Source organism: Heteronotia binoei, chromosome 4 (genome assembly GCF_032191835.1).
Source record: "Heteronotia binoei isolate CCM8104 ecotype False Entrance Well chromosome 4, APGP_CSIRO_Hbin_v1, whole genome shotgun sequence".
Classification (NCBI taxonomy): domain Eukaryota; kingdom Metazoa; phylum Chordata; class Lepidosauria; order Squamata; family Gekkonidae; genus Heteronotia; species Heteronotia binoei.
The window spans coordinates 151,458,675-151,475,785 of record NC_083226.1 but is presented as its reverse complement, the minus strand read 5'-3'; the positions used below and the strand labels follow the sequence as shown (position 1 = coordinate 151,475,785).

Here is a 17,111-nt window from a genome sequence, read left to right as displayed (position 1 = left end):
GATTTCACATGACCTTTTGCCTCTATGTTAAATAAAATATTTTTAGTGTTTTTAAATTTTAAAATACCTTAAGTGTTATTTAAGTTGTTTAAGATAAAGGCGACCCCTGATCCTTCCTTCAGGTTCCTGGACTGAGTCAACAGCTAAAATATCGTACTGTGAGAGGATGGGACAGCCAGAGTTCTTCAGCAAAGATGAAAACATTTTACTTGAGTGGCTCAGTCAGTAAAAGGAAAGAAAAATGGAGGGAAAACCTTGCCTCTGAGGAAGGGAAGTGGATGGAGCTGTCATAACAACTAATAATTGGGAATGTGCATCAACCATGAAAATGTGGTTTGGTTTGTAGTTCGTAGCTGACTCATGAACCAAACCATGAACAGAACCAGGTTTGTTCACAAGGAAAGGAAAGGTCCCCTGTGCAAGTTCATGCCCCTCCCTCCTAATAGTACCCCAAATGACAAAATCAGAAGGGGTTAGGGAGGTTGTGGCTCTTTGGTAGAGAATGTAGACAAGGAGAGTAGCAGGTGCTGGAAATGACCTTTGTACATCAGACACCCCAGTCAGTCACTGGTAGTCATAGCAGACAGCACCAAGCTTGATGGACCAATAGCCTGGCTCACGCATAAGACATTTTTGTATGTGCATATGTGTATGACTATGAAATGGCAACTATCACACAAAGAAACCTTGAAGGTTTTGGAGGGCTAAAGAAGGAAATGGATTCCATTCTGGTAAAGGCAGCACTTTCTCTCAGTCTGAGGAGATCTATTCAGTGCAAGAAGGTGGGGAAGTTTCATTATACCAGGTGAAAGTGCAGCAGTTAGCAGAATAGACCTGTGGTATCCAGCTCATGAACAGGAAATTGGGATGAAGTTCATTTGGCATTCGTGGCATTATACTACATAAACATACAAACAAACGCTATTGGAATATGAGAACACTGATTCTGGGTAGGAGGCAAAATTCTTCAAGCTATTATCCTTAGAAACTCTTGAAACAACTGTATCACTATAATTTTGGTATGAAATATTCATTTCAGTCCATATTTGGCTTCACACATTTGCTGAATCTGAGCCATCCAGAATCCATTCAGCTGCTTTCAATTTGTCAGTGTGGCCAAATCAGCTGCTTCTAGATATTTGGAAGCAGAAGACTGCTGCTCTAACACAGAGATTATTATCCAGCAAATGAAGCAGCATTCTTAATTTGGTATAACAAGACAGGAAACATTAATTTTTTAAAAATATATAAATATTCCTTATGGCATAACCAATAGAAACACGTCAATCCATCTTAATTTCTACCATTGTGGACATGTTGACAAGACTCAATATTGTGCGATCATGATTATTATAATTTCTGCACAAATTAAAGCTGTTACATGCAATTAATTAAGCTTGGTATACTTCAGATCTTCTTATCAACTACACTGATGACAACAACATTAACCTCTAGCTATTTGGAATAATGGATGATAGATGAGTTATACGCTCGCAGAGCTGTTCTCTGTCAAATGAACATATAAAATTGAGTGCCATCTCAGACTTCATATAACAGATTTTAATCTGGAGGCAATATTCACATTCAAGTTCAAATTGAAAAAAAGCACATTTTGGCGCAAATTGCCTTTTATAGCTAGTATCAATGACAGCTGTCTTATCTGCTCTGACAGATATCCTTTTTTGAAATAAAGGGCTCTCTCTCTGGCTTGTGTGTGCAATACCTAGACCTGCCTCACTGCTTATAACAACAGATATTCAGTAAGTGGGCCAGAGATAGTGATGCTCTTGAGAAATAAATATAACATTGTCGGGGGATAGGAGCTCTGCCAAATGCTGGCTCTTCACAGGTGACTGTTTCAGCTCTGTCATTATAGCGGTTCTAGTAGCCAAACTGGGATGTTGCTGCCCCAGTGTGCCATTTACAGTTAACTGTTTTTGGACAACACAAGATGCTGTGGATACAAAGCATGTAAAATATGCAGAATACAGGATGCAGTAAATATGCCTACACAAAACATGTTCAGATCACGTGCATGTTTCTAGAAAAACCACTCTATTATACACATACATAATGACAACAACGCTTGATAAATTAACAGTGGAATCCTAAACAGAGTTATACTCTTCTAAGGCCATTGAAGTCACTGGAGTTAGAAAGGTATAACTGTTTAGGATTGCAGCGTCTGTGGCAATTATTTGACAATGAAAGTTTCTTTTAAAATATAATTGCTGGTTGTCTTTTCTGCATTACCATTAGTTAGCAATACCAAAAAGTACCTATATTATAGCAAGGCAATCACTAGAAAAAAACATGGGAAAGTCAAGATCAGTTTTCAGGCTTTTACAATCAAAGAAAAAATCCTGCAGTTTTCTGACCAACTAAAATTCAGAAACTGAATTTCAGAAACATATTTCAGAAATATTTCAGAAAAATTTACAAAACTGAAACTAGATGCACTTATCAAAGCCATCCAAAGCAGAGTAACACCATTTTAAGGACACTGACTAACTCTGTTTAGGATGGCACTGGATTTAAATTGGAAGGTGAAAATCAACAACAGTATTGGCTAAAGGTTGTTTGAATGACCTGGAAGTACAGTCAGAAACCTTTGCATCTGTTAGAATGAGCAGCTGCCAAGAGTTCCTTGGCTATGGAGCTTCACTGACAGCAGAGCAAGAGGAGTTGCACAATATAGAAAAGTGGCTTTTAAAAAGTCACAATTTGAAAAGAGAAGCAAGTTTGTATTCAGAGCCAACATTTTCCATGCTTGCCTAGTTTCATACAGCACTTTGTTCTTTTCAAGAAGACCAGCAGAGCCAGTAACAGTAAATATAGCAGCAGTTGATATTTCCTATCATGACGCCATTTTGAAAATAATAACTCCAGTGCATTTAACAAGCTTATTAATTTAAACCTGTAACCTGCTCATATGTATATTTCAAAAACATTATTCCATGGTTTTTTAAAAGTACTTTTCATGCAAAAGCAGTGACTGACTACCAGTTTCTTGTAAGAGCATGAATCTTCAGCTCTTTTTCTCCTCCACTAGAGGTCTGCAGGTTGCAAGCTGTTCAAGTACAAAAGCCTGGACATAACCTAGACATATTGAGGTAAAATTTGCAATTTATGCATACTGCAGAACAAATCATTTTTTGAATAAACTAATATGCTAACTGCATTCAGCTATAACACACTTTTTTTAAAAAAATGAATTTTTTAATGAAATGTATAATATCAACCAAGCAAGGACAATCTTAGATTTTTAAAATAGTTTTGGGTTTGAGTTGAAAGGAACCTCAAAGGGAAGGTAAAGAGGGAAAGGTTGTTTTGGAATTTACCTAGATCTAGCCAGAAGCAGTACAGACAGAATGTATATCCCAGCTTAGATAGGGAACCACCATGAGTAAGCTTAGGTGAGCACCTGCCAACCAATGAGAGGTGCTGGTGTTCCTCATCCTCAACAATCTAGGCTCACTGTGTAATTTTGACCAAGACACTATAGCATTTTGCTAACCTATCTCGGCTTCCCAACCCTGCCCCCGCCGCCCTGGTGGGGGGCCCCCGAATTTGCAGCCTCTTCCCCCGCTCTCCAAAAATCCGGAAACAGGGGGGGGAGGGAGAACATGCGCGTAGGCATCATGTAGTTGTAGAGCTCCTGATCCGTTTGTAAAATGTGTGCCTTTAAGGTTGCACAGGAAACAGGAAGGGCTTCATTGGAAAGGGTCAGTAATAGTTTCCATGGAGAACGGCCCCTCCCTTTCTTTTGCTTTTATTTTCACAGCAAGTAGAGTTCTGCAGGAAGAAGATCTAGTAAGTATTTGCGTGTGTGAGAGAGAGGGGGGGCAGGGGATTCCCTGGTTTGGAGGCCCTCCCCCCCTTTAGAAAGCGTGGGGGGGAGGGAAATGTCTGCTGGGCACTCTATTATTCCCTATGGAGAACGATTCCCATAAGGAATAATAGGGAATTGATCTGTGGGTATTGGGGGCTCTGGGGGGCTATTTTTTGAGGTAGTGGAACCAAATTTTTAGTAAAGCATCTAGTGCCTCTCCCCAAAATATCCCCCAAGTTTCAAAACAATTGGACCAGAGGGTCCAATTCTATGAGCCCCAAAAGATGGTGCCCCTATCCTTAATTATTTCCTATGGAAGAACGGCATTTAAAAAGGTGTGCTGTCCCTTTAAATGTGATGGCCAGAACTTCCTTGGAGTTCAATTATGCTTGTCACACCCTTGTTCCTGGCTCCACCCCCAATGTCTCCTGGCTCCATCCCAAAGTCTCCTGGCTCTGCCCCCAAAGTCTCCAGATTTTTTTTTAATTGGACTTGGCAACCCTAAACCTATCTCTTAGGGTTCTTTGAAATATTTATTTACTTCACATATCCTCCCTTTCTTCCCAACAGGGACTCCAAGTACGACAGGGGGCCCAGTTATACTCTCTTGTGCAGGATCTACAAAAACCTGGAAACAGCCCTGGGTATTACTAGATCCAAGAGGATGCCAGAGTGGTTAATGAGTAAAGACAGTAAAGCCAGGAAAGGCAACAGAGCATCTCTATTTTTTAAAAAAGTGAAAGTCTTACCCAAAACAAGTGAACAAGAATTAGCACAGGCTCTGGCAAAAAAAAAGAGCCCAGTAGCGCAGAGTTCAGGGTGGTGAGAACCAGAGAGGATTGTGAGGAACTCCAAAGGGATCTGTTGAGGCTGGGTGAGTGGGCGTCAACGTGGCAGATGCGGTTCAATGTGGCCAAGTGCAAAGTAATGCACATTGGGGCCAAGAATCCCAGCTACAAATACAAGTTGATGGGGTGTGAACTGGCAGAGACTGACCAAGAGAGAGATCTTGGGGTCGTGGTAGATAACTCACTGAAAATGTCAAGACAGTGTGCGTTTGCAATAAAAAAGGCCAACACCATGCTGGGAATTATTAGGAAGGGAATTGAAAACAAATCAGTCAGTATCATAATGCCCCTGTATAAATCGATGGTGCGGTCTCATTTGGAGTACTGTGTGCAGTTCTGGTCACCGCACCTCAAAAAGGATATTATAGCATTGGAGAAAGTCCAGAAAAGGGCCACTAGAATGATTAAAGGGCTGGAGCACTTTCCCTATAAAGAAAGGTTGAAACGCTTGGGACTCTTTAGCTTGGAGAAACGTCGACTGCGGGGTGACATGATAGAGGTTTACAAGATAATGCATGGGATGGAGAAAGTAGAGAAAGAAGTACTTTTCTCCCTTTCTCACAATACAAGAACTTGTGGGCATTCGATGAAATTGCTGAGCAGACAGGTTAAAACGGATAAAAGGGAGTACTTCTTCACCCAAAGGGTGATTAACATGTGGAATTCACTGCCACAGGAGGTGGTAGCGGCCACAAGTATAGCCACCTTCAAAAGGGGTTTAGATAAAAATATGGAGCAGAGGTCCATCAGTGGCTATTAGCTACAGTGTGTGTGTATATATAAATTTTTTTGCCACTGTGTGACACAGAGTGTTGGACTGGATGGGCTGTTGGCCTGATCCAACATGGCTTCTCTTATGTTCTTATGAGTATTAAAGCTGCAGTACTGCAGTCCTAAGTTCTGCTCACGACCTGTGTTTGATCCCTGGTGGAAGCTGGGTTTTCAGATAGCTGGCTTGAGGTTGACTCAGCCTTCCATCCTTCTGAGGTCGGTAAAATAAGTACCCAGCTTGCTGAGGGGAAAGTGTAGAAGACTGGGGAAGGCAAACCACCCTGTAAAAAGTCTGCTGTGAAAACGTTGTGAAAGCAACGTCACCCCAGAGTCGGAAATGCTTGCACAGGGGACCTTTCATTTCCTTTCCTAGTAAAAAAAAAAAGTCAGCTGATGGTGGATGAGTAAGAATAGTGCGTTGCTAAAAACATTAAAGGACCTAAAGAACCTCTTGTTGAGGTTTGTAGCCATAAATTTTAGAGTGGTGGGGCTGGGGCACCTGAGCAGGGGAGCAGGGAGCTTAATTAGGCAACATTACTAATTAGGCTGGTTTCCTAACTTAATTAGCAGTAATCTAATTAGTGATCTAGCCAGGGTGGCAGGCAGGGAAGTGAGCCAAGTGGTCAGGTGAGCAGTGGGCGGATCAGGCAGGCAGGCCTCTCTGCAATATGCCTGGCATCATGTGACCTGTGGTGGCTGAATCACATTATTGGGTCACATGATTCCTCCCCTGGTGCAGGCACACTGCAGAAAGGCCTGCCTGCCTGATACAGCTCACGTGCCTGCTGCCCTGGCTGGCACCTGGCCTGGAGGAAGGAACGCTGGCTGGAATGCTTCTCTGCTGCAGAGTGCAAAGTGCACTGGTGAGCTCTTCTTCTCCTGTAGTGAGGCAGAAGAATGCAACCAGGGCAAGGGGCATCTAGCTCACAACTAAGGAGGTGTGACCTTGAAATGCTCACCGTAGCTGCGGGCCAGGATATAAGCAGTGGGATTCTACAGGCATCAGAATGGGACTGGTACCATTTAATTTGTTCATAAATCATTTCAAATTTGGGGCTAGCCTTGAGGTAGGGTAGTTAGGGTAGTTAGGGTACCAGCAGTTAGGGTAGCAGCAACAATGCATTGTGAAGAACTCCAACAGGAGCTCTCTAGACTGGATGAATGGGCAAAAAATTGGTAAACGACGTTCACTGTGAGTGTAAAAAAACCCTGACTTGAAATATACACTGATGGCACCTGAACTGGCAGCTGGCACCGATTGATCCAGCACAAGATCCTGCCATTGTGATGGGATTTAAACAGAAAATGTCAGCTCTGCAGCAGTGAAAAAAGCAACTCCTGCATGAGGAATGATTGGGAACAGGACTGAAAAGCAACAGCCAGTATCATAATTTTGTTACATATTTCTACGGTGTGGCTGCTTGTCAAAATTAGGTCTCAGCTACAGCAGCATTTTCTGGGCCCAGAGATCAAGCTCTTAAGTATGGACAAAGTTCTTAATTTTTTCATTCATTGGTCAATATTTTTCACATTTACAAGCAATGTTCCATCTAAACTGTTGTGTCCTAGGCTCAAATGGGAGAACTGTTACTTTTGGAGGGAACTGTTACTTTTGGAGGGAAGCCGAACAAGCCAGAGCTTGAACTCCACACCAGGGTTCCAGAGAAGGCCTAAGCGTGCCCAATCAGGGGAAGGATTGAAACATAAGCAGCCAATCAAAATCCAGGCTCATACTGTACCCTGATAGGCCCTTAGAGCCCTGTAAATAGCCAATCCGTGTAGATAGTTAAGGACCAATCAGAAGGGGGCAAGAATTGTATAAAGGAGCGGGAAGTTTAAACAGAGCTCAGTCTGTGTGTGTGTGTGTTCCTGAAGTAAAGCTTGCTGAAATCACTCTCCGACTCTGGTCTCTTACTGCCCCGACCCCAGTACATTACATAAACTGTGGAGTCTTGTGAGCAAAAATTTTGCCTTGTGAGCTACTGGCATTAAAGCTGTGAGCTAATGCATAAATTAGTTTGCTCTGGGGCCATTTTTCTTGAGCTGAGACAAAAATGTGTGAGCTGGAGACTAAAAAACTGTGAGCTAGCTCACACTAACTCATCTTAGAGGGAACATTGTTTACAACCTTGTATCAGGCTTTTTTTATGCATAACTGTATGTACATTCTCACTAGCACTTGATGTAGCCTTCACAATGAATACAGTGTCTGATGAGGGCTTTTTCATTTGCAATGCTTTCACCGAGCACAAAAATGTACAACAAATGAAATCGCAATATAATTACACAAGACACAGCAGTGACCTGCTAGAGTTAATGCTGCATAATCATTTTCATTCTCTTGCTCATCATGATTCCAGCTGCCCACTTCTGAAATGAAGCATTTTATTTTGCAGTTTATCTTCAGGCGATTGGTAGCTCACTTGTATTTTTCCAGGTGAAATTTGAGAAATGAAGAACAGCTGCTAATGCGTAGGAGAAATGAACCTTTGCTACCCAATAAACAAAATCTTGAACACTTAGATTGGGAAGATTAAATGATTGCTGAATTTCTTGCTATTAGGCATGTACATTTTAGCTTTTGAATCTGCTACGAATCTTATAACTAATGAATGTGACATGCTAATAGAAAGTTCTGTGATCATTAGTTTTATAAGAAGAAAAAAAACCCTAAAGAAGAAGAGGAGGAGGAGATTGGTTTTATACCCTGCCCTTCATTACCCAAAGGAGTTTCAGAGTGGCTTACAATCTCCTTTCCCTTCCCCTCCCCATAACAGATACCCTATGAGGTAGGTGGAGCTGAGAGAGCTCTGACAGAAACTGCTCATGAGAGGAACAGCTCTGAGAGAACTTGTGACTGACTCAAGATCAAATCAGCAGGTGTATGTGAATCAAACCCAGTTTGAGTGGGGAATCAAACCCAGTTTTCCCAGATAAGAGTCCACACACTTTCCACTATATCAAACGGACTGACTGTTCAAGCTGCAAAGTCCATCACTTGGTGGATGAGCTGACTTCTGTACCTGTAGTGAAGGCAGCTGATGGTGTATAACACCTGAATGCAAGGAATTATGACCTAAATATCTGAATTTCTCTTTAAAACAGACAAAATATATTATAAAAGGTAGCTTCTTCTGCATTTGCTGGTGGTCAAGAGAAAGACAGAAAATTGTTTGGTTCATTTTCTTGAATGATCTGCTTGGCATGTGGGTAGATTCTATAGATTCACTCACCGAGCTTGACATAACTCACCCACAGTGTCCCCATATATACAATGGGCCCACATTTTTAAGTTGCTTCATTCCTTGATCATGGAATGCCTTCTTGTGATTTGATCTGTAAAGTGCATGATTTGGATCACCACTTCTTGAGATTTGGTTGGGTCCTGATGCCATGCATGAATGATATTACTCTGGCAAGGAACTTTTTTAAGTACATGCAATTACAAGTTATGTGAACAGAGCAACTTGGGCCCCACCCAGGTACAAGTTATATATATATACATTGTTAAATATATAGAAGGACAAGCCCTACTGTGAGAGATTCAGTTTGGTGCCATCTCCTGAAGTAAATATATATATATATTTCAGGAGATGGCACCAAACTGAATCTCTCACAGTAGGGCTTGCCCTATATATTTAACAATGTATAGCTATTAATGCTTTCCACTAAATCACCTAAGAAAAAAAGGGGGGGCAGATTTATAATTTCTTGGATCACTCTGAAGTCAGTTTAAAACATTGGTATTAAGTTGGTCATTGTCATAGTCTGTGCCAAAGTGAGAGATATTTGTGATCCATTCCACAGTTCAGGCATTTGTTTGAGCAATTCCAGATCTTAAATAGTGACTGTGAAATAAATACTATTTAGCTTCAGTAGCTCTTTATTGCTGAATTTACTTTTACTTTTTACTTTGCCAATTATTCTACAAACTGCTGCTCAAAGAAACTCCTCTTTGAATTTCTGGAAGCTCAGAAGCAGGCACCATTTGAGGGCAGAAGGGGATGTCTTGCTGCTCAGGAACACCTACATTTCCGGCTGTTACTTGTTTTATATACTTGATCTTTCAATAAACTGCACATGTTCACTTTAAAGGAAGCAAAACAGTCATGTGACCTGCATTGCTAACCTGGGCTTGCAGCTATTTTGAGAAAGAAAGGCAACATCAACAAATGCTCTTATGACACTGATGTTCATAACAGCATGACCTGGAATACAAATTTCTCTAGTTTATAATGCTCAGATGTATTGTGACTTAAGCACAATTTCCATAGCTTGGAGTGTAATGTGTGGCTCTACATAAGCACGTTCCATGTTCAGGCTGCTTTCTGAGTGCATTATAGACTGTTTATGTAGTAGAGCTATACAAAAGTGGAGACTTTTCAGTATGGGTTCCATTTTTGTGACTCTCAATACACTGGGGATCAGTGTTTTGAGGTATTTTTTAGCTGCCCTTTACAAATTTCATCTGTTTGACATTATGGACCTTGGGCTAAGCATGACTCTGACAGAATTAGGCCAAAGCCCCATAAGCTTTTTCCTCATCCAAAATGTACTCACTGAAATGTCTCCTTCCTACTCGAAATCTGAAGTGGCATATATCTGTTCAAAAAGTGGGATGGGAATTAGGAGCAGCATCAGTTTAATAAAAACTGCCACTAGAATATACAGTCTTTCCTCCTAGATCAGGGGTGTCAAACTCATTTGTTATTGAGGGCCAAATCTGACATAAATGTGACCTTGTCAGGCTGGGCCATGTGTTTAAGATTAGGTAGCAGATAAAGGACAATTAAAGATCCAATACTGCTTGGCTCAGTAGCTCTGCTGTGTGATTGAGAGAGCCTGGCAAAGCAAGCTCTGCCCCCCCCCCCTCCTCACCAAGGGAGGAGCCTCAGTCAAATACAGGTTTTTCTCTGTAGCTCTTGTGCGATTGAGCAAGCCTTGCAAAGCAAGCTGTTATGCAGAAGGAAGCAAAAGAGAGAAAGAAGGAAGTAGATGACAGCCAGTTGTGCAGGAGCCCTCTGGGGGCCTAAATTGCCCCTGGCTGCATGTTTGACACCCCTGTCCTAGACCTCTCTTTACAGAGTTTTATATCCTGAACCTTTATTTTGTATATATATGTGTGTGTGTGTGTGTGTGTGTGTGTGTGTGTGTGTGTGAGAGAGAGAGGGATCAAGTCTTCCAGAGCTATCATTTTTAACAATCCTACTGATGGCATATCTATCTATCTATCTATCTATCTATCTATCTATCTATCTATCTATCTATCTATCTATCTATCTATCTATCTATCTATCTATCTATCTATCATCATCATCATCATCATCATCATATCTATCTATCTATCTATCTATCTATCTATCTATCTATCTATCTATCTATCTATCTATCTATCTATCTATCTATCTATCTATCTATCATCTGTTTTAGAAACAATTGTTTAACCTTACACAAATAATTCGCCACTCCCAAATCATCATGCAATATTATTCACTTCTTACCTCCCTAAGTGGGTCGTTGAGCTCATTGAGAATGCTGTCTTCATCAAAGATCTTGCCCTGGTAACGGTGTTCATAATAATCATGGATCTTCTGACGCATGTCAGCAGGCAGTTTATGAAACGACATGTACTGTTCCACTTGTTTGTACTAGAAAGAGAAAATACAAAACCATCAACGTAATTTTTTTTGTACAAAGCTGATGAGCCATATAAAGATTGCTCCCGATCAGAAGGATGATACGCAACTCCCCCCCTCCAGTCATTGCTTCTGGTTGAACTTTTTTTTGTGGGATGGGGAAGTAAAGGGCAAGGCATGAAAATGGAGGATTGGCATTGCAAAAAGCATGACATGACAAAAGAGCAAGAACAAACTAAGGCATAAAGAGATGATGGAAAGACAAAGTCCCTTCTTGTGTTTATTCAACCAGCATGTCTCCACACACACACAGAAGTCATATCTAGAGAGTATAAAGAGACTCTGTCATCTGGCGAAGCATCATGTTATTTATATGCAAGCATTATACATAAGTTTAATAGTTTACACACAGAGTGATTAAAATTTGGAATTTGTTGCCAGAGGATGTAGTGATGGCCACGGGAATAAACAGGTTTAAAAGGAGATAAGACAGATTCATGGAGGATAGGTCTACCCAGGGCCACTAGCCATGGTGACTGAGGGGAACCTCCACATTCAGAGGCACTAAGCCTCTGAATCCTAGAGCCAGGAGGCAACATCTTGGCTCTATGCCCTGTTGTTAGTCCTCCAGAAGAACTTGTTGGCCACTCTGTGAAACTGGATGCAAGACTGTGGACCACTGGTCTGCTCCAGCAGGGCTCTTCTTATGTTTATCATTTTCTAAAACAGTACTTACTTTTCAATCCTAAACAAAGTCCTTCTAAGTCCATTGTTAAGGCTAAGTCCTCTGTTTAGCATTGTTCTGTAACTTGCATATTTATGAAAATTATGGTGTATTCTCTGAGGCTGTGTAAATCTCTAGTTGCATAACAATCAGTATGTTCTTTGATAACAAACAATATGCACCTCTATTATTTAAGCTGTTGCTAAAAAACCAGAAAATTTTGATTGAAATCAATGATTTACACAGTGACTGATTACTTAAATCAATCCTGTCTCTTCAACAAGTTGCCTGTGTTTACATTAACTTTTCCAAAACATATATAATTACCAGTTGGCTTAATAGAATCTTTTTCTAAGTCACCCCAGTACAAAATTAAAGTATTACAGTTCCACCAAACAAGTGTCTGTATTGGGGTTATTATCTCCAAGAATTATGTATTGCCTCAGTTCCTTCAAAATGAACCATACTGCTATTGATGTATCCATTTACAAAAACTCTCATTTGAACTGGTTCTTCTTGGGGGAGAAATCATTTACAATTTATTGAAAATGCTAAAAGTCTTTCCAGTTTTCTAAGATTTACGGTTAAATCAGAATTCCTTGGAATTTCTTGTATCTGATGTCTAATTCATAAGTAGAGAAAAAAACTGCCAGAAAGTGGTTCTGCATTTTGTACTTCATTTTGTTCCTGGTAATAAATCTACCTTCCTTTAGAAAATCCATAATCCTTCATTTACTCTGTCATATCTGAAAATAAAATGACTCAGATCTGTTATCATTGACACGAGTGATGACATGGTGGGAGCTGACTGTTTTCTGCATTTTGTTATTTGTTCATTTATCTTAGTACATTTTTATCTCACTTTCCTTCAGGAAGAAGTGGGGAGGGAAAGATCCACTAAACTAACTTTTTTCTTGTGCTTCTTAAATACAATACAGCACATAACTTTTACCTGAACTTGGTTTGGAATTAATGTCCAGGCAGGTCCTATGATCTCTGGGACAATCTTTCCGCTGGACAAAGCGGACCCAATATCTGCCTTTACACCAATGATATTGTTTTTTCATGTTGCTTTTCAATTTAAAAATAGGAAAATGTTTCCAGTTTCCATTTTTGTTGTATCCACATTTATCCCTAGTTTGTATTTTCTTTGGTTGATTTCTATCTATGTATCTTCTCAGAAAATCTTTATTAGGTGCTTATTGGAAATATTTAGATTCCTATACAAATGCATATAGCACAGTTTAGTTTATAATAACTTACATTAAACTTGTTTTTTTAGATATTAAACAATGATTGCACAAATCTCAATACACAAATTAAACAACATTGATGGAAACAGTTAACTCTGTCATCCCAATTTGAAAACTGGATGCTTCTGACTACTCTAAATGATAGCCTGACACAAATAATTTTCACCCTAAACGTAATTTTCCTTCAGTGCTAAAATACATCTCCCTAACAAAACCTCTTTTGACCTGGTGAAATGGTCAAAGCCTTTATAATTGAGATAAACTAATCATATTGATAAAACTTCTAAAATTTAAGTAACAGATAAGCAGAATGTGCAGGCAGCTCTTCGAAGAAATGATGGACCATTATTCTAAAAGTCTGTTGCTCACAGTGAAGTGGCTATTGGCCACTGATGGCAGCAAACAGACCATTCTATCTTATTGGCAGTCCAAGACTAAATGGTCGTGATCATTCATTTAGTCTAGGACTAAATGGCAGTAATCATTCAGGATTTTTTGGTGCATGTGTGTGTGTATGTGTCCCAGGGCAATCATTAAATTAAATTAAATGAGTTGGGGAGGGAGAGGACGGAATAGTTCCTTACCCCAGCTTTAGGGTTGCCAAGTCCAATTCAAGAAATATCTGGGGACTTTGGGGGTGGAGCCAGGAGACTTTGGGGGGTGGAGCCAGGAGACATTGGGGGCGGAGCCAGGAGCAAGGGTGTGACAAGCATAATTGAACTCCAAGGGAGTTCTGCCCATCACATTTAAAGGGACAGCACACCTTTTAGAATGCCTTCCTTCCATAGAAAATAATGAAGGATAGGGGCACCTTCTTTTGGGGCTCATAACATTGGACCCCCTGGTCCAATCCTTTTGAAACTTGGGAGGTATTTTGGGGAGAGGCACTAGATGCTATGTCAAAAATTTGGCACTTCTACCTGAAAAAACAGCCCCCCCCAGAGCCCCTGACACCCGCGGATCAATTCCCCATCATTCCCTATGGGAATCGTTCCTGGAGGTGCATAATGGCTGTGGGGGTGGAGCTTCCCCCGCCGGCCAGTTGGCTGGGGGAGGGGGGAAGCCTATAAAACCAGGGGATCCCCCGCTGGGACCTGGGGATTGGGAAGCCTACCCAGCTTCGGCCAGCACCACCTGATGCACTATGGACTGACTTTTCTCCAGCCCTGCTGCCTCCAAGCACATGCAGAGGAGCCTCTTTCTCCCTTCCCCTGCAGGCCCACCTCTCCTTTCTTCAGCAAGCTCTGGCACGGCAGGCTCAGTGGCTGCTTGGGTAGTCTGGCCCCTGGCACCTCCCTGATGGAGAGCTGAAGTGACCTTCCCGCAGGAACCCTGTTGAGGGCCTGTCCTGCTCTCCCACCACTATCTCTTTACCTGGGCCATGAATGAACATGGCACCTCCCCTAGGACTCCCTTCCAGCACCTGGCCAGGCTGGTAGACTGTGCCTGCCTCTGCATAGCAGGCCCTGGGCCCATGGGCTGAGTGTGCCTGTGCCAGCCCTGGAGGCAGAGGAATAAGCACCTGGCCACAGGTTGTTATGGTGGAAGGCACTGCAGATTGGGAAGGTGGCATCACTGCCCCACACCCCATCAGGTATGATGACGGAGACCAACAGTAGGAATTGTGGCTGTAGAGGTGCAATGATATTGGATGGTGAAGATATCCAGCATCCTTTCCATGCTGGGTGTCTCCTCCACTCAAGGCCCACCAGCAACATTAACTAGCCCCCTTCTAGGGTGTGCATGATCTGGATAGCCCAGGAGAGCCCTATCTTGTCAGATCCTAGAAATTAAGCCATGGCGCACACACACACACACACACAAATTAGTGGCACATACACACACACAAATAAGCCCTGCTCAGTATTTGGATTGGAGATATCTAAGGAATACCAGGATCATTATGTAGAGGCAGGCAATGACAAACCACTTCTGAATGTCTCTTGTTTTGAAAATACCATGGAGTCACCGTAAATTAACTTGATGGCAAGGAGAGGTATGACATGGTTGCTGGATGGAAATTAAGATGTTCCACTCTCTGTTCTCTTCCTTCCAGCAAGAAAAAATAATAAAATCTTGGCGGCGGCAGAAGCAGCAAAAGAAGAGGAGGTGGAGGATATTGGATTTATATATCATCTTTCACTTCGAGTCTCAGAGTAGCTTACAATCTCCTTCTTTTCCTCCCCCCACAACAGATACTATGTGAGGTAGGGTGGGACTGAGAGAGCTCTTTTGAGAACTGCCCTTGAGAGAACAGCTCTGACAAATTCACTCCAGCAGTTGCACGTAGAGGAGTGGGGCTCAAACCAGATTCGCACAGGTAAGAACACTTAACCACTACACCAAGCTGGCACCTACAGCAATGCTATAGGGTGCTATTGTGTTCACTTTTTCTTTCCTGAGACCCTTCCATTGCTTTTGTGGTTTTTAATTCTGACAATACTAAAAGATATAACATTTTCAAATACAATTCTGTTTATTCCATGCCTATAGAAAAAACATACTGTTTTCAGTATATCCGGATTATGTTCCTAGAAGACCCTTTATCATAGACATGATTAATTCAAAAAACACCTCACCCCATTAAGATATATATGAAACATATGAAATGGCTGAAAAAACAAGCTTATTTCCTACTGCCTCAAAACATCCCGTATAATCAGGAAACACAGGACAGCCATTTGCTGACTCATTCCTAATAAGATTTATTTTCAAAAGGGATTAAACCAAAAAGGTCGCTATAAAAAAGGTCACAGTTTAGTCCCAACACCAGATGTTGTAAAAGGAGCACGTTTGCTGTCAGGATATTGTGGCTGATATTGCACTAATTACTCAAGATGGATAGCTGGGTGCTCTGGGTTTAAACACATGAGTTTCACAGGGAAGGGTTTTTTGGGGGGAGGAGGTGTTACCTAATTTAGAAAGATGAAAAATTCAAAAACAGTTATGACTTACTACCAAGGTTATATAAATGGCACTGAAATAAGCTGTCAATTTCTATAGCAATCTATCTTTATTTAGGAATAATTTACCAAAATTCTAATATCCTAATTTCAGATACACCTCTGCAGTGATCCCAGGCTACTGCTTCTAAAAAGTAGTCACTAGGAAAAGACTGTTCCAAGTCATGGTCCAATCTCAGATTTTCAGTTAGAGGAACCCACCCTTATAGGACTCTCAGTTCTTGGAATCCATTTGAAATGCAATTTGATGAGCTGTTTCTTGCATATGTCTTTGAGGAAGAGACTGGGTTTTTGGTCTTCAAATATGCATTTTCTGGTTCAGCCTTCTCAAATGAGGAGTCTGAAATCCCAGTTTCATCTGCTCCCTAAACACCCATCTGCCCATACATTCCTCACCTGTTATGTGATGCTGCAATGTACAACTCCAACCAGTGATTAACCCCATTAAATAATTCAAAACTTCAGTTAAAGGATGGGATTCAAGCTTATCCAGAATAGATAAGGGCTCCTTTGGATTTTCCTCTTCATCAAACCAATACTGCTATTATGCACAGTATCCACTTGGAGAAAAGGTGGGACCAGTGCCCATTACCTAACTATTTAGAAATTCTGTTATTACAGCATGTTATTCTGTTATTACCAGAGTAGAGGTAAAAATATTGGAATATGACATTTACTTCTGGTAAAGGATACATTTAAACCCAAAGAGTTTAATACCCTTTCTCCTAGCCTCCAAACCTTACCCCAATATGGTCCGAAAAGATAACTGAAAAAGTTAGAATGATTGGGTTGAATCCAGAAGAGCTTTTTGATATGTGTTTGAATAAAGCAAAGGCTCTGGTATTACAAAGACTGAGTGATACTGAATCACAAAATGATCTAGCTATGCTTTCCATTAACTACGGTAGTTTGAAAACATGGCCAGATTATGCAACAGCCCCATATCGCTCGAATATCATCTATGAGAAATATAAAAGGGCTTTGATGTGTTTCCTTCTGCAGTATTATTTGGCAGATTTTCTCAGTTACCAGTGCAAAAGCAATATTGTCCCTGTTCTGGAAAAGTAGCTGAGTCCTTCACACA

The 17,111-nt window shown here is 41.1% G+C and overlaps 1 protein-coding gene across 2 annotated transcripts in view; it reads right to left on the bottom strand.

Moving 5' to 3' along the window:
* Positions 1-17,111, bottom strand: part of HCN1 (hyperpolarization activated cyclic nucleotide gated potassium channel 1) — a 280,618-nt gene that overhangs the window by 43,940 nt on the left and 219,567 nt on the right. For both annotated transcript variants that reach the window (XM_060236018.1, XM_060236019.1), the window contains exon 5: positions 10,953-11,099. In XM_060236018.1, the coding sequence (XP_060092001.1) occupies positions 10,953-11,099 (147 nt within the window). The remainder of the gene's footprint in view (positions 1-10,952; positions 11,100-17,111) is intronic.